The following is a 24,561-nucleotide window of genomic DNA, read 5'->3' as shown; positions in this document are numbered from 1 at the left end:
ATTTCATAGGGTTATTGATCTTCGGGGGAGTAAGGTCGAGTGAGCTTTGTCGACAGCAAAGGGCGGCAACTAACTTGGTTTTAGGGGTTAAAATGAGGGATTTCAAAGTTTTGGTGCTATTTCAAAAATTTTGTGTTTTTTTAAAAATTTTAAATAATTTTTTTAAAATTACTCGAATGTTACACGTGTCACTTAGCAGAGAAAATTAACAAAGTTTATAACTCGGGCACCTAGAGTTGTAACATTTGTAGCGTTAGGAACCTGGATCATTCAAAAAAAAGTTTGGGCACCTATTCGTGAAAAGCGCTATAGTTTGGGCACTTATTTTATAATTAAACCATTTTTAATTGATCTAGGGTGATTATAAGTGATAGTATTTGTTCTAAATACTCTCAATCATTTTACAATGAACACTTAAATACCTTGTATTCACTTGTGCTTGAACCTGAGACCTCTAGAGATAACAATTATCCTTTTAACCACCGAGGTCAGCTTGGTTCGTGCCATGGCATGGTGTATTTAAATACAACGATTTTATTATAATTTAATAGATTTTGGCTTGATCTGATAAGATCATACTTAAAAAAAAAGTTAAGATCAGATTGAGTAAGTGTCTAAATTATACACTTTGTTTGTTTTAGGTGCCTAATGTATTTTTTGCTCAATGCAGGTGCCTAGCATTTTATTTGTTACTCTTTTAAATAACTACACCTTGATCGTTAAAAAATTGTTACCTAACACGTATCGTATTTTTTAAAAATTTTATTTAAAAAACTTTAAACTATAGTATGTTTTAAAAAAAAGTTCTAATCTCTCTAAAATCTCTAACGCTAATACTATCTTTCATTATTGATCGTTGTCGTCGTCCTTATTACCTCTTTTTGCCGTCAACCACTTCATTATTAACACTTGTTGTCGCCCTTAATCTGATTTAGGATTTGAGGAAGAAAATCATCACCCGTCACTCTAGAGGAAGAAAATGATTCTACATCACATTTGTCGTCGTTCTACCCTGACGTTGTCGTTCTGCTTCGACCATCAAGGCAACGATATTGATGGTTTGGTCGGGATTTATTTTTTCTCTATTTATGCTTGTTGTCATGCAACGTTGGTGGCAGAATTCAACCGATTGACATTATTGAGGTTTTGACCAGTTAATGATGTTGGAGTTTTGATCGATTGACGATGTTAGTGGCGATATGCCTTGGAATTAGGTATTTTAAAGATTTAAGATTTTTTTATGATTTTAGAAGAATTTAGAGTTTTTTTAAATATCATAATTTTAAAATTTGTTTTTAAAATAAAATCTTTTGAAAAAATACAGACATGACACACGTTATATAATAATTTTTTTAAAAGTCGTGACGGATCATACCTCTAAAAAATTAACGTCGGAAATGTTAAACACCTACTCCGAATAAAAAATATTTTATAAACCTAAAATAAGCAAAAGATGTAGTTTGAGTAATGGTTTTTCCATTGAGCATTTTATTTTATATATTTAGAGATAATTACTATAATATCCCTATTTATATATAAATATTTTCAATAGATATATCATTTTTAAATGCAAACACTTTAAACATTTGTATCGGATTAGTTCAGATACAAATTTTTACACTAAAATGGTATACTTTTAAAAGTAAATATTCAAAATATACTTATTATATTTATGGTTGAATATTTAAAGTATATTTTATTAAAAATAAATATTTGAAAATATAATATATATATATATATATATATATTTGGTGAAGAACACAGATGGTGTAATTGCAGTGAACTCCTTGAGATCTGTCAGAAAACCAATATTCGGCCACCTCCCATTCAATTTGAATTATATAAGTTGTAAGAGTATAAATAAATTTAGTGTTGAAGGAATTATTCATAAATTGTTATTACAATATTTATTTATTAAGTTAAATAAATAATTATGAACGTGAATATATGTGCGTCTAATTCGTTTATATCCACGGACAAACTCGTTTATAAGCTTGTTTGTAAGCTCGTTTTCCGAATTCTTTTTCTTCTTCTTCTTCTTTTATATTTTCCATATCGATAAAAATAAAGATTAAATTGAACGCAAGGTAAATTTTGAAGTTTAGATTGTGAAACCCAAAAAATTTAAGAAGTTGCAAATAAAAAAGTCAAAAGAGAGTGCTAATTGTCGTGGATATTTTAATCGTATAAATGAACATGTTTACAAATATTAAATAAATATATTTATAAATATTAGACGAATCGAACACAAATACTTTTAAAAGTAAACAAATAAATATAAATACATCATTAATAATTTAAGCTACTACAAAGTGTATATAGATATATTTAAAAATAAATAAATAAACAGAATCTTATTAATTCAAAATAGATTGATTTATAGTCCTAATCAGCCCCCTACTAGCTCGGGCAACAAGGAGAACAATCACGTGCGTGTTTGAGGGGGAGAGAAAAAACAGCCGATAATGAGATGTTAAGGAATTGGTCGTCTCCTTGACTACGGCTCTACACGAGACCGACCGAGGTTTTTAAATAGATGAGGCAGATTATAAGCTATTTAATATTAATTTAATTAAAATTTGATAAATATCTAATTTGAATAGACTCGATTTTAATTTTTAACGAGTTAAAATGAGTTATTTGATATTTGATTTGAAAAACTCGTGATTGAAAATATAATATATTAAGATTTTATTTTTTTTAAATAATTTATTAATAATATTAACATTTATGTGTTGATTTTTAAAAAAAGTACAATAGAAGATTTTTCATGTATTTAAGGTTTATGTTTGAGGCTTTAATCGAATTAAGTTTAAAATTCTTTTGAACCTTTTCGAACTTTTACGATATTCAATTCATGATTTTGAGTTTGAGTCGAGTTTGAAAATTTCAAACTTATCTCATTTACAACTTTATCGTTGTCCACCCTATCAACCCACGTAATTACCACTTTAAACTTGGGTTCCGACAAGATTATAAGAAAACACAAAACACATGGAGCATAAGCGGCATGTGACATTGCACCTCTGATTTTGAGGCTTTAAATATATTGTATTGCCGTAGCAGACTCCTTTTTAAATTTTAAAATATTATGGTTTATATCATGTTTAACGTTATCGAATCTAATGATTTTATTTTTGGATAAAATACATAAATAATCATCTGATTGTAGGATAGTATTCTATTGAGTCATTTAATTATTAAATATTACAAAATAATCCTTATATATATATATTGAAAAATTCTAAATCTAATCTTAATTTTACTATGAGGAAAAATGAAAAGTGACCTCTAAGAAAAGGATGGAAAGTATTTGTAGAGGATTTATAATTTATGACCTAAGAAAATATAAAATAACAAAAATAAACAGTTTAGCCAATTGGTCAAATATCCTAACTCAGAATCTAATGATTAATAATGTTAAAAAATTAATTATTAATTTCATATTAAATCGAGAAGAGTATATAATAAAAATATTTTTATAGACTTATTACTACCTGCGATGCCCACAAACTACCTCCACCTGGAGAATTTACAAATCATGCGAGTCTTTAGACATGTAGAGCGTACTCCGCGAACAACCATCAACAAACGTGTGTCGTTCATCTACCATTCCTGTGAGTACATCTTACGTACGATCATCAACGATCATGTATTGATACACATACTCTCATTTGACGACTAATCAACTTATGTCATCACTTCTTAGGATGTCCAATTGACACCAACATTATGATAACTCTCAATTGACACTTTTCCAGAGCATTATAAATAACCGTGCGACACCGAATAAGGACACATACACTCTTCTTCACCAGAAAACCAAGACAACACTAACCACAAGAATTATCACCCAGACTACCATCTTACCGCTCTTTAAAATTATTGTCTACTTTATCAATCAATAAAATAAAATCTAGTGTGATCTAAAATTTCATCAGAGAAGAAAATGAAAAGATCATAAAGTAACATTCAATATTTAAATCTTTTATTCACATTAAGCTCTAAATTTAATAATGTTCTTATTTTAGCCTGAATTAAGGAGGCAATTCAGGATCGATGTGCCATCGTTTTGGGTCAACAAAGGGTCAGATTGTGGATAGGACAAACGATGGTCGATTTTTGGTTTTGTTTTTTACTTGTTAATATCTCTGATAAACTTGCTCTTCTTTATTGGTCTTCAGTACAAGACACTGTAACCTATCGAAATTGGAAATAATTAATCGTTTTTTTGGGGTAATGACCCGATAACCACATAGATTACGTCTATATTAGGAGTCGATGTGCTTGAGCTTCAATTGAATTAAGTCTCATAATATTTTGAGTTTAAGTTTTTTCGACCTATATTCGAGTTTCAAAATTTGATTTCGAGACAAACTTCACAATTCTAAGCTCGTGAGCTTTCGATTTGAATCGAGTTTGTCAATTTTGAGCTTGCAAGCTTTTAAATCTAGTCGAGCTTTAATTTTTTTTAATTTTGAGTTTGAGTCGAATTTGATAATTTTAAGCTCGTAAATTCTCGAATCAAGTCAAACTATACTTTCGATTTTTCAAATCGAGTCGAGCTAACAATTCTCAAGCTCGACTCAATTTGTTTACAGCACTAGGCAGGTACCATTTTGGAAACATGAGTCGCATAGGGAAGATTTACTATAATCCACGGACCATTCATGCCATTAGCCCTAAATATCTTTTCGTTTAATGGGATTAATGGAGTACTAAGATAGCATGTTTCGGTTATTGCTTTGGCTGGAAGCGCGGCTTCTTCCCGAATAAAATAAAAGCGCAGACTCTCGGAGGATGTGGGGTCGGCGCCGGCCCTCCACTCTCGCCGGATTCACAGTTCCATAACAACCCTTTTTAATTAAACAAATAAAAAGTCAAAGGCTTTGCTCAAGAGTATCTTGGGAACACTTGCATGTTCCCTCGTTCCCGGCCTATATAAAGGTTTCTCTTCTCTAGTGAATTTGTTTCTTTGAGACGGAGCATTTAACAAACAAGAAAGAAGAAGAAAAAAAGATGATTTCTCTAATGTTTTCTAACTCGGGTTCATGCATGGCGGCCCTGATTTTCTACACTTGTGTGTGGATCCCGTATCTTCAGTTCAAGAGCCTCGTTTCGAGCCTGCTGGTTATCGTCTTCCCGCGGTCTCAGTCGGAGCGGGGGTTCCCGACGACTGGTGTTTGCCTCCCGGCTGCGAGGTTTGAAGATTTGAAGCTTTCCGGCGGTGGCGACGGAGATGATGATGGCGCGGTCTGCGCCGTTTGTTTGGCGGAGTTCGATGACGGAGACGTTGTTAGCCGAATCGAGAAATGCCGGCATGTTTTTCACATGGATTGCATTGAGAAATGGATGGAAAGGGATCACTTCACTTGCCCACTTTGCAGATCTTTCTTGTTTCATAATGTGGTTTCTTCTCATGCAAAATGTGGAGACTTTGCTCCACACACAGATTCTCACTTGGTTTCTTCATGGCTTTCGTTCTGATTTTTTTTTTTTTTAAATTTTTAGAAATCAAATTTTAGAGTAAATATGTCACTTAGTTTCTTTATTTTTTTTACCCTACCGGCGTAAGGTTATGTTTGATTAATTTAAACCGAGTCGCATAACTGATTTTTACGAGTGAGTCTCTCACCAGATAGTTTGTTTAATTTTAACGAATTTTTAAAATTAAAATGTTTAAGATTTAAGATTATTTAATTTTCCAAAACCAATTAATTTCTAAAATTTTCCTTTACTTTCATGTTTGTTTTATTAGAAGGTCAACAAGGAGAAAAGAAGAAGATAATAATAAAATAAAACATTAATCACTTAAAAAAAGACGTCATAATTCAAATACTCATTTAATAATAAAACCATTTTTATCACATGATCTTATATTAATATTATGATGATGACAATGATGATGTATTTATTGCTATTTTTAGCACGGAAAAGGTTTATCACAAATGTCTTATGATTATAACTTAAGAGGCGGCTAAACGTCAAAGTCAACGGAAGTGAATTCAATATAATAATATTAGCACTAATAACACTTTTTTATGTTGAAAATATAATTTATTATAAATAATAAAATCTACAAATATATTAATGTAAAAACCAGTTGAAATGTATCATTTAAATTAAAATTATTTATAATAATTGATGAGCTCAAAGATCTATTTGCCATTATTTTGTTGGGTCAGTTCATCCGAGCTTACAATATATATTAAAAAATAAATTTATAAATTTAAGGCTTAATACCAAAATTAGTGGCCAAATTATACCTAAATTCTCAAATAGGTGCCTAAGCTAATTTTTGACCCATCCAGGTGCTTAACGTTACAAATATTACCCACTTTGGTTCTCGGACTGTCAACGGCGTTAAATTTTTCTATTAAGTGACGCGTGTCATAATCTAATGATTTTGAAATTTATTTTTTGCTAAATATTATTATATTTATAAAAAACCTATTTTCTCTTAAATTATAAAAATCCTCAAATCCTATCCTTAACCCTCCGCCCCTTTTCCGGCCACAACCACCCCTACTGACTTCCCTGTCATCCTCCTAGTCATACGTCATAGTTGTCGTCGATTGGTCGTTGAGATCTCGTGGGATCACAATTTTCATCCTAGGGTTAGCTAGGTATAAAACGATGATCCGTCGTTGATTGACCATGATTTCATGGGAGTTTTGGCCTTCGAAGAGAGATGAGGTGATAGCCGGCATAGGTGCCTAAAGTTATAAATGTTATTACTTTAGGTGCTCCACGTTACAAACATTATTAGTTTTGGTGTCTCAGTTCTAACGGCCGTTAAAAATGCTCGTTAAGTGACACTTGTCACGGACCTAAAATTTTGAAATATTTAATTTTAAAAAAATAAAAAGACTTAAGTATAAAATAAGTGCCCAAACTATATATTTTTTTCCGAATAGGTGCCTAAAGTATTTTTCGGCCCAAAATTCAAACGGTCGACCGATCAAATGGTCAACGGGACGGTTTCAACAGTTGATTACCACGACTGATCAAATGAATTTAAGGGACTGAGTATTTAGTATTTTAGGGATTAGGGATTGAAATTTAGGGATTTGAGAATTTTAGGTTTTGAGATGATATTAAGAGTTGTAACTGGTTAGTGGGTGGTTAGCTACGTATGGACGACTTGTCGTCGACGAATATTAAATGAGACTAAAATAAGATATTTTTAGAGATTAGGTTTTTTTGGTATTTTAGAAAAAAAATGGTGGTTTTTCGAAAATAAAATATTTTTAAGTTTTTTAAATAAAATTTTAAAATTACCTGATTTTGACACGTGTCACTTACGAGATCTTTTAACAGCCGTTAACATCAAGCCACTTAAGGTGATAACGTTTATAACGTCGATCACCTGGATGGGCCGAAAAATACATTAGACACCTATTCGGAAAAAAAGTGTATAATGTGGGCAATTATTTTATACTTAAACCTTATAATTTTGTTAATGACTTTGATTTTGTATTTTTTAATGGTTAATAATAGATAATTCAAAAAACTGTAAGGTAATCTGTTACATCCTAGACCGGTTCAAAAAATAATAGGACAAACTAAATACGGTTGAGTATAACTGATACATAGCGGATTATTAACGTTACTTGGAGTAATTTTTCAGAACTTAATAAAATATAACTATTTGATAAAATAATAACCGTTGGTAGATGCATTACTGCAAGATGAAAATATTAGTAACCGGTAGTAAAATTCAGTAAAATATAATTATTCGAATATTGACTATTGTGAATGGAGTAAATTGAATTGGAAAGGTCGTCTTTGCCTTTGTTGTATCCGATCCGAATTAATCGATCAATAGATTAGATACCAGTGGTTATACCAAAAAAATGAAAAAAAAAAGGTAAAACAAATTTATTATGTTATGGTAAAATAATTTTATTATTATAGAAATGATTTTGTCATACTCAATATAATTATGAAATAAGGTTGATCTCAAAGTTAATATAATATTATATATTTATATATAAGAATAATATCTTATTATTTCTTAGCTTTCACGCACTGGGAGTAGAGAAATCTTACATATTAATTTCCCCTGAGGAATCTCTTAGGTAGAATGTGATCTTCCAAGAAATAGTAGCAACATTTGCTGATTTCCCCTATATGATAGAACCATGCTCGTCTCCAGTAAGGATTAATGTATAGCACAGTCGCAATACTCAGTATCACCACGACATAAGACGCGACAAACGACGCGTAGAAGGCGGTCATATCGATCAAGCTGTCGTCGCTCGACCCCTTCGGCAACGAAGACGGTGATGGTTCGGGTGTTGAGCAGTTCTTCGACAACGGTTTACCACAGAGAAGAGGATTTCCAATGTAGCTGCTTTCCTCGAATGTCGAGAATTGTGCTGTCATTACCGGTGTACTTCCGGACAAATTATTGTACGCCACGCTGAAATAAGACAAGCGGTATAGGCCCACGAGTTGTGGAGAGATCGTACCATTCAAGTTGTTGTGGGAAAGATCGAGGCTCTCGATTTGCTTCAGATCGGAAAATGCCGGTGGGATTGATCCTATCAAGCTGTTGTGAGACAGATTCAAAGTAAATATGTTTTGGAACTTGTTCACTTGGTGGGGAATCTCTCCTGTCAACTTGTTGCACGAGAAATCTATGCCAGACAAGTATGTAAGGACTCTTCCCTTATAAGAGTATGAGTTGTTTTTCGTCGTGAACTGTATCGGATTATCGATGGAGAACGAACTCGGAGCTTGTGCGACGGCAGCGACGTAACGAACATATTCTTGAGATACTTCGTTAAGCGTTGTAATCATCAAGCAAGGCGGAATGGTACCCGAAAGATTGTTATTGGAAAGATCAATCAAGCTTAATTGATCCAAGTTGCACAACTCAAATGGAATGCCACCTTCAAAATGGTTGTTGTTTAAGAGAAGATAGCTCAGCTGAGAAAGGTTGCCAATCCAATTCGGAATTTTTCCAGTCAAGTGGTTGTTGCTGATATCTAATGTCACCAAGATGCTGCTATTTCGGAAAGCATTTGTGAGTGGCCCTTGTAGCTTGTTTCTTGATAGGCGAACTTGGCTGATCCATAATGGGCTGAAGCACGATGGAATATGCCCAGAAATATTGTTCACGGAAAGGTCTAAAAGTTTAAGATTAAGATTAAGATTGCAAAACTCCACCGGGAATGGACCTTGAAGATGATTTTGCGCCATCACAATATCTTCCAAATTTGACAGATTTCCCATCCACCTTGGAATCTCACCAGAAATCTTATTATTGCTTAAATCCAAGGTTGTCAACTGTAACATATTCTTCATCCAATTCGGAATCTCCCCAGAAAGCTGGTTATTGCTTAAATCCAATATAAACAACCAAGAGCAATTAGACAAAGAATCTGGGATTTCCCCCCAGAAATGATTCCCATCCAAACGCAACTCACTCAAATATGTGAGATTAAACTTTGAAGACATCATCTGCCCTTGCAATCTGTTATTTGACAGAATAAGGGAACGCAATGAAGAGCAGCCCATGGTCAAATGCTCAGGCAGTCCACCGGACAATTGATTGTCAGACAAGTCTAAGCTTAGCAGGTCATTCATATCACCAATCGAAACAGGAATACTGCCGTGAAAATGATTCTTTGACATGTTCAAAAACGACAATGATGGTAGTTTTGCCTCGATCCCAGTCGGAACTTTGCCATAGAAGTAATTTTTTGAGACATCTAACCACCGTAATTTTGTATGTGGAAGAAAAGATAACTCTATAGGTCCCAGGAGAGAGTTGTTGGCAAGACCTAAACCTTCTAAATTTGTGTTGTTTTGCAACAACCAATTTGGGAATTCTCCTTTTAAGTTGACATTCGAGAGATCAACAATCTGCAAGCCATGCTGGTGGTAGAGGAATGCAGGAAATTGCCCAACATCTCCGCAACAAGATAATCCGATCCGATTCAATTGAAATCTTGGGACCAAGGATTGTTTCTCGCTTTCAACGTACATGATATTATTGTCTGCATAGAAAACCTTGAGATTTGGAAGGATGAAGAAAGGTTCCATTGAGATTGGGACTCGAAAGTAATTGTCTGAAAGGCTCAACATCACAAGGGATGTTAAACTCTGAAAGATCGACAAATTTCCCGAAAATTGGTTGGAAGAAAGATCTAAACTTTCAAGGGAAGTTAAGTTCTTAATGGTTGCAATATCCCCCGACAATTGATTGGAAGAAAGATCTAAACTTTTAAGGGAATTTAAACTCTCAAGGGCAGATATTTCTCCAGATAACTGATTTGAAGCAAGATCCATACTTTCGAGAGACGTGAAGTTGGAAATACACTCGGATAAATTGCCCGTTAAATTATTGTGGGCTATAGCCAATTCTCGGAGGTTCGTCAAATCACAAAAGGCTGCACATGAAATATAATAACGTTAGAGTTTTCTTCGAATTCAGTTTAATTTATTTAATTTTTTTTGGTTTAACCATCTGTATCCAATATGTTAATAGATTATTTTAGATCGTGTTTTACAAAGGCTTATTATGGGAGCGACCCTCCCAACCCAGTTTGTTTCCTTCTCAAACATCATGATAAGAACTCCTAACATTGTTTGAACGATTCAGTACCTCATCTCCCTGGACCGACAGATTGTTGGTTCGTTTTAACTTATAAGAATTCTAATTTAATTAGAAGTACATGATAATTAAAGGTAGAAAATCTAATTTTAACTGATCTTTATTCGATAAATCTTATTTGTAATCAAGTATTTATCTCTACAATAGGTAGTAGAGATTAAGGGTAGAGATTAAGCTATTATTAAGAATTCCTCTGGTATTCTCCTATTTTCGATATCAATGAATTTTATATTTTCCCTTAATTTCTTCGAAAGGATTTTCTACATAAAATCCTAATGTCTATTTCATTGCGTGACCAATACACTTGTCGTTATCTTCTAACAAGTGTTGTTATTATACTTACAATTATCTTCTAACAAATATTATAATTAAACAAATAAATTATTTAACATTTTTTATTTCAAAGGAAATTTTAGAGATAAAAAACAATTTTACCTTGGACATGTAAAGTGCCATTGAGTCCACAACCCTTTATGGTAAGAAACTTGAGAGAAGGCAATGCACCAATTTTTTGAAGAAAGTTATTTCCAAGTGGAGTATATGATATGTCTAAATACTCCAAATTCTTCAATTGAAACACTGAAAGAGATCCAACGGATGACAAATTAATTGAAAATTTTAAGAAATGATCAAACGGATCAAATTATTTATTTCAGTTAATTAAGTTTTTAATAATTCAAATACTAATCAAATTACCTTCTAGAGTGAAATTTGGACTGATCTCACATCCGAACAACTCCAAATGTTTTAAAGAAGAAAATTCTCCTGGGCTTCCAACGGTACCTATCAAGACCAACTCTTATGAGTTAGTAAAATTATATATGCATTTCACAATTTGGAGGTCTTCTACGGAAGTTGCTCTCAACCTAGTGTTGGGGGCAGCCTACTATCTTACCTCCCCCTTACCCCCATTACATATGGGAACGAGGGACAACCATTTTTGAATATCATGACTTACTGTTTTGAGAATCGGATGTCATTGTCGTATCATTAAAACTAAAGCTTCTCAAAGAAAGAGTCTTTAACGATGGGAATGAGCCAAATGATTGCAGTGGAAGGCTACAACCTACACAACAAGGATACAATTTTTTAATTACTTTATTTATTTTGGAAATTTCAATTACATTTTAAAAATAGGGCAAAGTATACAAATGATACCATGACTATATGATATTGCTTTATCAAGTCCCTCAACTATTAAAAGTTACAAAATGGTCACCCGACTATTCATTATGTTCCAAACTCGTCCTTTTCCGTTAGAAAATTGACCGTCGTTTGTGCTAAACGCTAACATGATGACTGGGATATGACAGACGTCTGAGATTCTGAGATCGAATTTTATCATATCACAATCAACATGTTAAAATTCAGCTTAGACTACCATTAATTTTTAACAAAAAAAGAACGAGTTTGGAACATAATAAATAGTTGGATGACCATTTTATAACTTTTAATAGTCTAGGGACTCAACAAAGCAACACTCTATAGTCAGAGGTATTGGATTAAAATTCATAATTATGAGCACATATTTTTATATATTGTTATCATAAAATATGACAAATTAAGTGACCAATCATATTATAAAGTCATAAGGTATTAGAAGTGTCATGAAAATAAAAGTGTAGATACTATTAAAGTTGTATTTATAATTTGATAAGGGATAGAGTTATAAATACATACAATAATTGATTCTTAAATCAACCATATAAAGAGGTTATGATCCTCAATAAATAGATAATTTTGTATTTTCTTTTATCACGAAAGAGAATTTATACTTAAGAGAACTCTATCGTCTTAGAAGATCACAACCGAAGAAAGATTCAAAGATTTCAACCTATCAATTAATCTAGGTACGCTTCCGCATCTAGTATTTTATTCTTGATGATTTGGCATGATTAGATCATAATTTGTTTTTCATATTTATTATGGGTTGATACTAACAATATGATCATTTTATAATTTTTAATAGTCGATGAATCAATAAAATATCACCCTATAATCGGGACCATCTGTATACTTTACCCTTAAAATAATATTTCAAAATATTAAACTAAAAAAATTAATTTTTTTTTTAATTTATAAACCCATGATTTTCTATTAGCAGTACCTGAATAGCAGACGATGTCCAGTTCCTCCAAGTCTCTCAAACCACGTAACTCTGAGAAGATAAAAAATTGTGATATAACTCAATTGGTTTAATTCTGCCTTCAATCCTTGTATTCTTGGAACTTTTGAAATTTAATCCATTTACTCGTAAGATTTTAGAAATATAAAATAACCGAGGGTGTAATTAAAAGAAAGGGTGACAAATTTACCTTTAATATCTATTGTTCCTTTTAATTCAGAGCCTCCAAGCGACAAAGATTTCAGATTTGGAAACCTACCAAGAGATGACAATATGCTATTGTTGAAGGGATTCGCCCGTAAATGAAGCACTTCCAAACTCGTCAGCCTTAATTCTGTCGCATTATTAATTTGATTTTTTTATTTTAAAAATATTATACATTTCACATAGTACATATGTTTTAATTACTATATAATTCAAAAGTAGATAACAATTTATAGAGCTAAGTGAAATACCTTGGAATGAAGATCCCAAGCTCCCAATCCCATTGTCGCCTAAATACAATTCCTTTAAATTCTCCAGAGTATTGAATTCTGTTGAAATCCATCAATTCAATTTCTGTCCAACTATTTCAAATCAAGCGAAAGATTTTAAAACAAAGCTTACCCAGTAAATCAACAGTTCCTTCTAATCCACAATTCTGTAGATTCAATGATTTTAAAGAAGTAAAATCATGTAATTGAGGTAGGATCTTGTTACTTAAGAAGAAGTTATTAGATAAATTCAAAGTCTCTAAATGATTCAATCTTGATAGCATCTTAATACCTGCACCCAAATACGAAGGACCAAGAAAAAAAAGATTGAGGAGGATTAGTATAATATGTGAAAAATTTTGCCCTTTAACATTTGGTAAAATACTCATTTTGACCCCTAAAAGTATTTTAATCTTCAATGTTTTATTATTGATCAAAATGGTCATTTTTTGCATGGAAACCGTAGGTTCACTAATGGTTAACGCTTGTTGACATGCTAGTGATACATGTAGTGTTTGTAAGTTGTTATGTATAAATAACACATGTCAATAAATCTGCTGCTGGAGCTCGAGTGAGTTGGGAACATATTTGCCTCTCAAAATCTGAAGGCGATCTCGGTCTGAAAAACATCAAAAGCTGGAATAGAGCTTGTATTATTATTCTCATAAGAAAAATTCTGGCTGGTGATGGATCCCTTTGGGTTGCATGGCTAAAAAGCTATATCATCAAAGAGAACGATTTCTGGCAATTTGAACCTGCCTCCAATCTCAGCTGGAACACAAAAAGAATTTTAAAAATGAGGGCTGATGCAGTCTCTTTTTATTCAAACTCACTTCAGATGAAGGAAGTTTGGGATGAGATTAGACCAAAAGGGCAGAAAGTTCCATGGCATAAACTTATTTGGTTTCCAATGCATATCCCGAAGCATTGCTTAATCGTTTGGATGGCTCTACAGGACAGACTACATACCAGAGACCGCCTACAACGAATGGGAATTAGCACTGATACAGCATGTGTAAACTGCAACTTATCTCACGAGACAAGAAACCACCTATTTTCTGAGTGTTCACTAGCCGTCTGCTTATGGAATTCTGTTTTGACATTGAATGGAATGAATCCTACAAACTTATCAAGGGAAGAAACGATTGCTACAGCAAGCACTTCATGGAAAGGGAAATCTCTTATCACCTTCATTTTAAAGATAGCTTGGTCTGCTTTTATCTATACTATATGGCAGGAAAGAAATCAACGAATTTTCCAACATCGGTCAAGACCTACTGAAATTTTGCTAACCGAAATCATTGATGCTGTTCGGTTTTGTCTTAGGGGAAAAAATATCAATAGGCTTGATAGTACTAATCTTAACCTTTGTAATGCTTGGGGTTTATAGCTCTTCCATTCACTATCTTTGTTTAGGTGTGCATAGTTTCTTTTTTGTATTGATTGGTTGAATGATTTGTAGCAAAACTTTATTGTTTGGATAATAAAATTCTTACTTATCCAAAAAAAATAATAATTAAACACATATGAACATATGACGTCAATAACCATTAAAATATCAACTTTACCCGGTGACCGCAACATCATTTGTGTAATCAATGAAAGGGAAGAAGGGTTTGAGTCGGGAGAGGGCGACTCGTTCTTCCTCCAAGCAACACTCACAATACCCACAAGCTCCTAACGTTAAAAACGCCAACATAACTAGAGCGAGCCATCTCGACTCCATCTGCTCACTCGGAACACAACTCATCAGATACATTTTTGTTATGCGTTTGTGGCCATTACTGTTAGGCCATTATATACTACAACGAAAGGGACCACCCCTCCCATGTTTCCCAGAAATTCATTCATCATTAAGGGTCCACTCTACCTGCATAAATTAGATATTTTATTTTCATGTGATTCGAAAAATTTACAATATCAACGGAATTAATAAAATAAATAAAAAAAATGAGAATCTTTGTTGGAAATTTTATCAAAGGTTCTAGGTTACAAATGTTATTGTATAATTTAATTATAATTATTTATTTATTTCTATTATATACTTTAATTTTTGTTATTTTTCGATTACTTAAAACACGTATTATAGACCTAATGAGAGAATCCGAGTGTATTTACACTTGTTGGAAACAAGTCCCTGTCTCTCTCTTTGACAAAAGGCAAGAGGAAATAACTCAAGAATTCCCCATTGGAAAAAACAAAAAACAAAGGACCTAGGCTTAAGGTCAACGAAGTTTCCAGACTTTGAAAAAAATAATTAAGCTTTTTTTAAAAAAATACATTCAATTAAATTTATAGTTTATTTAAAGAAAATTTTTAAAAATATATATTAAAATTCTAAAATTAATTCTGAAAAATATTAAAAAATATTAATAAATCAATATATTTCTAAAAATATTTGAAAATATTATGATATAGCATACGGTGGTAAATGTTTAAAAATTATTATATTTAATTACCAACTTTGATAAAAATAAATTAATTAATAAAAAATTAGAGTATAGAAATTTAAATGGATGTAAAAAATCCAAAGAGTGGGAAAGCAAATAAAAGTTTCGGACCGTGGACCGACCTAATTGGACAGTGACTGGGCTTTCTTATCGGTTTCTTGGGTCAATACCTCAAGTGGATCAATTATTTGAGATATTGTCTTATCGAGAATTTATTTTAGAGAATATAACATTTTTTATAGTGTACAACGAACTCGTCACGTTAAAGTGACGAGTTTCAAGTGTATGTTGTTGTCCGTCTACACATTAACCAACTGCTAGAAAGCGTTTATTATTTTTGAATTTAAATAAACTCATCACATTGAAGTGACGAATTCGTATTTTTTAAAATATATATATATATTTTTTTTTATTTTTTTTAAATATTTTTAAATGGATTGTCATCTCGGCGTGACGAGTCATTATAATGCTAATAAAATAATGACTCATGTGGTATCTACTACGTAAGGACCAATTGAAAATAATATTCGAGGGAACTCATCACCTTGACATGACGAGTTCGATGTACACCGTAAAAGTATCGTATTCTCCAAAATAAATTTTGAGTAGACCCAATACCCCAAACAATTGATCCGCTTGGGGTATAGGGCCAAAAAAAACCCATATGAACACATATGAACATATAATGGACTAAGTTGTTAGGCCATTATATACTACAACGAAAGGGACCACTCCTCTCATGTTTCGCATAAATTCATTCATCATTAAGGGTCCACCCTACCTACATAAATTAGATATTTTATTTTTATTTTATTCGAAAAATTTACAGATTCAATAAAAAAAAAAATGAGAATCTTTGCTGGAAAATTTATCAAAGGTTCTAGGTTACATATGTTATAGTATAATTTAATTATCATTATTTATATATTTCTATTATATACTTTAATTTTTGTTATTTTTTCGAATATTGGTAACACATTATAGATCTAATGAGAGAAATCGATTGTATTTATACTGTCGTTGGAAATTTTCAGTTACGTAAAGAAACCGTAATAGACCATCCTACCTTGTTGGAAACAAGTCCCTGTCTCTCACATTGACAAAAGCCAAGAGGTAAATAACCTAAGAATTTCCCATTGGAAAAAGAGAAAAAAATAAAGAAGACCTAGGCTTAAGTTCAACGAAGTTTCCAGACTTTGGAAAAAATAATTAAGCTTTTTTTTAAAAAAATACATTCAATTAAATTTATAGTTTATTTAAAGAATTTTTTTTAAAATATATATTAAAATTCTAAAATTATTTCTGAAAAAATTATTAATAAAACAATAAATTTTTAAAAATATTTGAAATATAATGATATAACATACTGTGTTAAATGATTAAAAATTATTATATTTAATTATCAACGTTGATAAAAATTAATTAATTAAAAAAATTAGAGTATAGAAATTTAAATGGATGTAAAAAATCCAATGAGTGGGAAAGAAAATAAAAGTTTCGGACTGTGGACCGACCTAATTGGACAGTTACTGGCCTTACTTATCGATTTTCTTGGGCCAATACCCAAGCGGATCAATTATATGAGGTATTGTTTTACCCATAATTTATTTGAGAGAATTTGATATTTTTTATAATGCACATCGAACTCGTCATGTTAAGGTGACGAGTTTTAAGTGACCGTTGCTGTCTGCCTACACGTTGACCAACAGCTAGAAAACGTCATATTGGGCAAGATCATTATATGCGTACGCCAGCTCAAAACCTGAACATACATCATCGGCTTCCATTTTTTTCGGGAAATATACATTTTGATACTTGAATTTTGTTTCAAGTTTAATTTGTTATTTAAACTGGTACAATTAAATATCATGAAATGAAAATTTTAGTTCATTTTGGCACTTATAATTTTCTTTTCAATTAGGTACTTAAGTTTTCTTATTGATTCAAATTGGTACATGATCTTGATTTCTTAATTCAAACTGAATTATTTGGAATTAAAATTCGTTCAAGTGAATTAAATGAATTTAAATAATTTTAAAATTTTATAAAATATAAGTATTTTATTTCAAATTTAATAATTAATTGAATCAGAAAATATAATTATCAAATTAAACTATGAAGTCAAGTTTTGATATTAATTCAATAATTTAAACTGAAAAGTTAAATTCAGACATCTAATTGAGCAAAAAGAAAAACAGCATAAGTTCTAAATTGAACTAAGAAAACAATTTCAAGAACTGATTTTAATCAAGAAGTCGAGTTCAAATATGTATTCCAATAATAAGAGTTCATGTATCAATTGAACATTAAAGTCAAGTTTGGGTACTAAAATCTATATTTACCATTTTGTTAATGGAGTAAAATTGTTCAGGTAAACTACCTCACATACCATTGAACTTTTCCTGCTGACAGTTTACACCATTAAACTTTTAGTTTTACTAATTATAGTACTAAACTTTAGTTTTACATTCAATTATGTCACTTTGCCATTAAGTCACTAACGAGACGATGACATGACTAATAGTTGCTGACATGATATGCCATTCTAAAATGACGTCATTTTAGTGTGATTATTTTTATGCTTAAAACGACATCATATTAGACTCTAAACTTTCGCGGTGTATCGATTTTACCACTGAACTTTTAAACATTTTCTTACCACTACACTTTTAGGTCGTCGCCAACAGCTAAGAATCGCAGTTCATTGGTCATATATCGTGGCAAGATCGGTACCAAAATGTTCGTATTTCACTCGTCTTTCTTCTCTTAGGATTGGTTTTCCATGAAACCCACTCAAAATTGAAGAAAATCCATTTAAATATTAACATAGTAATGCCCCGATCTCTTTCAATGACCGACCAATGACGTTAGTTTTGAGGTGTGTTTTTCATTTTCTAGAAATAATGCTTTTCACCGTTCATATATGTTAACAAATACACAAAATCCCGTAAATATAATGAAGTTTCCAAACATAAAAAAATGGTAGATTTTTAATGCTTAATTTTGTTGATTTTGAGTGAATTTCATGAAAAAACTAACTATATGAGAAGAATGAAGAGTCAAATGTGAATATTTTGTTATCGATTTTGCTGCGAAAGATGATCGGTGGCGGGTGATGATTGGCTACCGGCGACGGTAATAAATGTAGTGATAAAAAGAAAATTATTTAAAAATTTAGTGGTATAATCGATACACCCCTAAAATTTAATTTATAAAACAACATTATTTTAGGCATTAGGACAATCATACCAAAATAACGTTGTTTTGGTGTGACATGTCACGTCAGCAACCGTTAGCTATGTCATCATCCCATTAGTGACTTAACAGTGGGGTGACATAATTGAATGTAAAATTACAATTCAGTGATATTATTGGAAAAATTGAAAGTTCAGTAATATAAACGAGTCGACAGAAAAAGTTCAGTGGTATTTGATGTAGTTTATCCAATTGTTCAAATATAAATATAAAATGGCACCGCAGCAGCACCAAAAATCCGAATCGGGATACCGGCGTCTGAGCTCTCGGATAATCCAGAATTTCATTTTTGACTTTTCTTTCGGCTATTATCAAGGATGGTAACTAAATCGCCTTTCATATTTTGATATTAGTATTAGGATTGTTCGGCGATTTGGCTATATGATCTGTTTTGATCCTTTTTTTCAAATGCAAAGCACGGATCTGCTCTTTTTTTTTTCTTGCTTATAGAAGCTGTTTAAGCTTTTGAGTCTGTGAATCCTGAATTTTACAAATATTTTATGATCTTGATATTTCACGAATTTATGCTTTGCGGGCTTGCTGCTTCTGGTTTCTCTTCTGATCTACCACTTGTTTGTGTAGAAATTTTGTTTTGCGTTTTTAATATCGTTTGTTCACTGTAAATGCTCCATTTTGATAGTTGCATTCACTTTAAATGATTCATCTTGATGGTTCTTCTGATTTATTGTTAGATCCAACTTATTTCTTCTTTTTTGTAATCTTATTCGATCGTGCTTTAACATTTCTGTTTAACGTTTGCCTTCGCATTTTGGAATATTCGAGTTTAACGACATAATTCTGATGATTTCTATATTTTTTCTGTTTGATAAAACCTTATTGTTTTAATGGTTTCACTTTTCAGTGAGACATTAATCATATTGTTTCTCCCTGGGTGAGAACTGTAAGGTTATTATTGATATGAAGGAAATTACATTTTTTTACTTGAGCTGTTGAACATTTGTCCATGAAGAAGCATGCTAAGAGGATGGTCAAAGCCACATGTTACTAGTCGGGTGCTATAACTAGAAATTCACATAGATCTCATTAAGTGCTTGAATTTATGTCTTCTTGAGTTTCGGCTTTGGCTCTCATAGTGCGAGCAAAGAATGAATTTGTGCTAATTATGGGATCTGATTATCACAGTGATATATATATATATATATATATAGAGAGAGAGAGAGAGAGAGAGAGAGTCACACATATATTGTTCTAGTTTTACTCTGTTATCAACATATCATTGTTTAATTTCACTTTATAAACCTAAAATCAAGCTTCATTTTTTCGGCTGTTGACTTGTTGTATTGTTAGTATCTATAACCTATAAGCCTCTTTTGTGTTTCAGATTCACTTTGTTCTTTTAATTAGCCGACAAGGGAAAGTTAGGTTGACAAAATGGTATTCTCCTTATTCTCAGAAGGAGAGAACAAAGGTATGACTAGCACATTTGATTAACAGCATTGATTAGATTTATAAAGTTTGCACATAAAGGAAAAAAAATACTTTATAACTATAAGATTCTGGTGCGTTTTTCTTTATCTTTAGTACTTTGTTGGTGTTTTTTTTATGTCGGTCTTGCCTTCATTATATTAATGCTTTATGAAATGCATTTTGAGAAGGTTATCCGTGAGCTTGGTGGAGTGATCCTCTCTAGGGGGCCCAAACTCTGTAATTTTGTGGATTGGAGAGGGTTTAAAGTTGTTTACAAAAGGTAATACTACTATCTGTTAGTGTGTCTCCTTTTATGAGTAATCTATTTTACCATTTCAAAGATTTATCAACTGAGTTGGGATAAATTTTGCAGATATGCTAGTCTTTACTTTTGCATGTGCATTGACCAGGATGACAATGAATTAGAGGTTCTAGAAATCATTCATCATTTTGTTGAGATACTTGATCGATACTTTGGCAGTGTGAGTGAACTTAAAATCGACTGTTATTTGAATTATTTATATTCCAGTTTGTTTTATCTGATTGTGAATTAATTTATATCCAGGTCTGTGAGTTGGACTTGATCTTCAACTTCCATAAGGTACAATTATTATGCTTGTCATGTACCAGTTGTTAGGGTTCTGTTTCCTCTTGTCTTCTTTCGAGAGCAGTTTACATCTAAATCCTTGTGTTTTATGTAAATTATGCTCTTATTCATGTAATCTTTAGCAGCAGTAATCCTCCAACTCCAGAACCACTCCATTCTTCTCATTCTTTAACATTACCATCCATATCCTACTTTTGTATTTATTTAGACCATAAATTCTAAATCTCCCATACTTACTCCCATACCAGTGCGTCTCTTGATTTTATGCGGTCTCAACCCAAGTATCCTTAAGAACATAGCATTCATAGTCCAATTGATGCCATTCAATTGAGGGATTGTAGGCCGTTTTCTTCATGTATGGCACCATAATTTTTCCCACTTTCCAGATAAATACTCCCGAAAATGTTATCCTTATGGTGACATGTTAACCATATTGTTGAGGAAAGGAATCATATAGTTCAGAATTTTTATTTTCGTAAAAATTTTAGTACTTCCATGAAATCCTTCTTCTTCATGATTCAGAGGACGGGCATTTACATGAGAGTTCTTTCAGTTTTCTGCAAAAGTTGTGCCTGTTATGTCAGCTTGTGGATTCTGATACTGATGTTAGCGAAGTATTTCATCCATTTTTAGAACATGATGTGGTTTCTGAAAATAGGAGGTAAATAGCAATATTACGGATGTTAAAATAGGGTCTTTGAATAATTCTTTGCTGCCATTTGACATTGAAGGCCTACTATATATTGGATGAACTCTTGCTTGCTGGAGAACTTCAAGAGACGAGCAAGAAAACTGTTGCACGTTTAATAGCTGCACAGGTAGAACTTTTACCTTCCATCGTTAAAACATCTTGCACATCGAGTCGTAATTTCCGATTTTCTGAGACCATTGCTTCGTTGAACCATAGGATTCACTGGTGGAGACCGCGAAAGAGCAGCAGGGTTCCATTAGCAACATAATTGCACAGGCCACAAAGTAGTTTATGACCGGATTGATTGCGGATTGCCATTCGTCTTCTGGGTTGGTTTTGGTGTATCATCAGTTTTCTGAATTTGATCTTGAGAACTTATTTGCATGTTTATGAATGTAGATTTGGGACGGGGTTTAGGGGTAGAATTGATCACACCTACCATCATGCGTGTTTTTTTTTTAAATAATTTTTAAAAAAAATTAAAAACAAGATATATTTTCTAACAAAAAATAAGTTAAAAAGAAGACTCAGATCTCATAAACTTAATGCTTACAACACTTGAAATTTGTATGAATCTTAAAATCTAAAAATGTGTTTAGGTTTAATATTGAAGTTTTACAATAGAAAATTAACGTATTAAAGCAAATTCATTGGTCGATATATCAATAGAGAACTTGTTTAAAGGGTAAACTAATGGGTTTGTTTGATTAGTTATAATAAAATTCTCACTCAAATCAAGTACAAAACATTCAAGTGAAACAAAGATAAAAGGAAACGGTGAAATTACGAGTGAAATACTGTCACTGCTAGTTAGAAAAAACAAATGAAATATTGTTTAGTGATAAAATAAAAAATATATATATTAAAGGTCAAAATAAATATAAACAAATGAATAAATCTAAACAAATCTATTAAAAGATATTAGTAAAGCTAATCTATTGATTTTTTAATATATTTTATTTTAAATATTGCACTGTTTTGAAACTTTTAATATTTTTTAAAATTAAATAATGATATTATTATTGACATTAAACAATTTTATGTTTTGCGATCATTAAAAAGTTAACGAACTTAAGAGCAAACATTATCCATTTGAGAGAATGTGTCTAATCAAGTCGTCAAGTTAAAATATAAATTCTTTAAGTACCAACTTAAGAGAAAATGTATAGTTTAGATATCAAATACTTATTTAAATTGTAATTAAAAAGCAATGACAGTCATTGTTGATGGAATTAAAGAGAAGGGTATTCCAGTTATGCGTTGTTATTCGATGTTTTTATCATCTCTACTTTATCAGCTATTGCTTCTAAGATAACATAAAGTTGTTGTAAGGTAATCATTGAAACAAATGAGCTTGCTTGAAATAATGGATATGTCTCGTAAATCCTTTTTTGTTTGTTTGTGATTGTGTTGATGAATCCATTTTTAATCTTCTATTATTGAGACGATATTTTGGATTGCAATTTAGGAGGTGGAAACCTCGTCGGTAAAAATTTTGGGGCGAATATGGCGGCATGAATTTGCTTTGAAGAAGAATATACAAGAAAGACAAAAGCTTATAAATAAGCCATATATGTTTAGTGATGATTTTAAGAAGAAAAAAGTTGGATGACCAAAACAAAAATGTAAGAATAATTGAGTACATAAATATTTAATTTGTCCTTAATTTTTTAACGGAATTAACATTTTAGGACAAATAAAATAACGATTTAAATTTCAAAAGTATATCCCAAAAAATATTTTGAGTGATAACTCGATACAAAAAAACATACTTTAAGGGTGCGTTTGGTTCACGGAATGTAAGATTACCCGTGGGAATAAAAGATTACTAGGGAATAGGATTACTGGGAATGTTGTATTTTGTGTTTGGTTGGTTTAGCAGGAATGTAAGATTAACGTGTTTGGTTAAAGGAATAAAAGATTATTGGAATGTATATTTGACCAAATTGTCCTTATTATATATTTGTATAATATTACAAGTTGTAAAATATTTATATATTTTCTTTAAAAAATTAAATTCATAATATTTATATAATTTTTTTACAAAATTAAAAATGTAAAAAAGGTTTAATGAAAGGGTAAAATTTTATTTTAACCCCTGAACTCCATATAAAATTTTAATTATAGACTTTTTTGTAAATCTAAAATAATTTAAGGATAAATTTGTAATTTAACCTTCGTATAATTTTTATTATTCCATAATAGAAGAAGGATATTTTTGAAAAAAAATAAAAATTTAAGGGTATTTTAGTCCAAAACACCAGTAATGTTACAATACCTAAGGGAATGGAGGTAATGACATTTCCGGTAATATACCCCAAAAAATCTACTATTGGTAATAAAACATTACCGGGAATGACATTCCCGGCCAAACCAAACGGAGGAATGTGGATTCTATTCCCGGGGGAATCCCACATTCCCCCATCCAAACGCCCCCTAAGGAGTAATAATACTCTTAAGTCTCATGAAAATAACACTCATATACTATCAATATGAAAATAACACTCAAATCTACCACATAAGAAGGAGGCCTAATATAAATTTTCAAAAGCACTTTTTTCTACAAAAACGTTATTGGTGTACTAACAAGGAGGATATTCGAAATATATATTAGTAACGTGCCATTGAACCTGTTATTGAATTGGATCCAATTTTAATTTAATATATAAAAATAAAATATATTAGGCTTAATGCCAAAATAAGTGCCCAAAGTATATCTTTTATACCAAATAGGTGCCTACATTATTTTTTGGCACATTTAGGTGCCTAACGATACAAAACGTTACCCCTTTAGGTGCCCGGGCATCAATGACGTTAGTTTTTCCCGTTGAGTGACACGTGTCACAACTTGGTAATTTTGAAATTTATTTTTTAAAATATTAAAAATATGAATATATTTATAAAAAAA

The 24,561-nt window shown here is 31.6% G+C and overlaps 3 protein-coding genes across 4 annotated transcripts; 2 read left to right on the top strand and 1 right to left on the bottom strand.

Annotated features, from left to right (window-relative positions):
• The first annotated feature begins 5,019 nt into the window (after nt 1–5,019).
• On the top strand, nt 5,020–5,495 carry LOC120171501 (RING-H2 finger protein ATL18-like). The gene has a single exon (XM_039179205.1). It carries the CDS (start codon nt 5,020–5,022, stop codon nt 5,485–5,487), a length of 468 nt encoding a protein of 155 aa, XP_039035136.1. The 3' UTR covers nt 5,488–5,495.
• Nucleotides 5,496–8,030: 2,535 nt separating this feature from the next.
• Nucleotides 8,031–14,977, bottom strand: LOC120171423 (receptor-like protein 1). The gene is made up of 9 exons (XM_039179129.1): nt 14,791–14,977; nt 13,356–13,514; nt 13,205–13,282; nt 12,940–13,083; nt 12,732–12,782; nt 11,583–11,690; nt 11,321–11,407; nt 11,060–11,203; nt 8,031–10,400 (listed from the first exon to the last, which is right to left on the bottom strand). Exons 1-9 carry the CDS (start codon nt 14,807–14,809, stop codon nt 8,056–8,058), a joined length of 3,135 nt encoding a protein of 1,044 aa, XP_039035060.1. The 5' UTR covers nt 14,810–14,977; the 3' UTR covers nt 8,031–8,055.
• Nucleotides 14,978–19,131: 4,154 nt separating this feature from the next.
• On the top strand, nt 19,132–22,078 carry LOC120171399 (AP-1 complex subunit sigma-1-like). Of its 2 annotated transcripts, XM_039179102.1 has the most exons (7): nt 19,132–19,247; nt 20,270–20,356; nt 20,544–20,635; nt 20,729–20,837; nt 20,921–20,956; nt 21,694–21,780; nt 21,870–22,078. In XM_039179102.1, exons 1-7 carry the CDS (start codon nt 19,245–19,247, stop codon nt 21,939–21,941), a joined length of 486 nt encoding a protein of 161 aa, XP_039035033.1. In that variant the 5' UTR covers nt 19,132–19,244; the 3' UTR covers nt 21,942–22,078. The 2 variants fall into 2 exon arrangements, with proteins under 2 accessions (XP_039035033.1, XP_039035034.1); XM_039179103.1 differs by lacking the exon at nt 20,921–20,956.
• The last annotated feature ends 2,483 nt before the right edge of the window (nt 22,079–24,561 follow it).

This window comes from Hibiscus syriacus, unplaced genomic scaffold (assembly GCF_006381635.1).
Source record: "Hibiscus syriacus cultivar Baekdansim isolate YM2019G1 unplaced genomic scaffold, ASM638163v2 tig00111834_pilon, whole genome shotgun sequence".
In the NCBI taxonomy this organism is placed as follows: Eukaryota; Viridiplantae; Streptophyta; class Magnoliopsida; order Malvales; family Malvaceae; genus Hibiscus; species Hibiscus syriacus.
The sequence above is the reverse complement of the archived record's forward strand: the minus strand, read 5'-3'. Positions and strand labels throughout refer to the sequence as shown.

Coding starts and splice junctions, on each gene's coding strand:
- LOC120171501 (XM_039179205.1), top strand. CDS start 5,020: ATGATTTCTCTAATGTTTTCTAACTCGGGTTCATGCATGGCGGCCCTG.
- LOC120171423 (XM_039179129.1), bottom strand. Junction 12,783..12,939: donor AGGAACAATAGATATTAAAG/GTAAATTTGTCA, acceptor TTATCTTCTCAG/AGTTACGTGGTTTGAGAGAC. Junction 11,691..12,731: donor GGACATCGTCTGCTATTCAG/GTACTGCTAATA, acceptor CTTGTTGTGTAG/GTTGTAGCCTTCCACTGCAA.
- LOC120171399 (XM_039179102.1), top strand. Junction 20,838..20,920: donor TTGATCGATACTTTGGCAGT/GTGAGTGAACTT, acceptor ATTTATATCCAG/GTCTGTGAGTTGGACTTGAT. Junction 21,781..21,869: donor CACGTTTAATAGCTGCACAG/GTAGAACTTTTA, acceptor GTTGAACCATAG/GATTCACTGGTGGAGACCGC.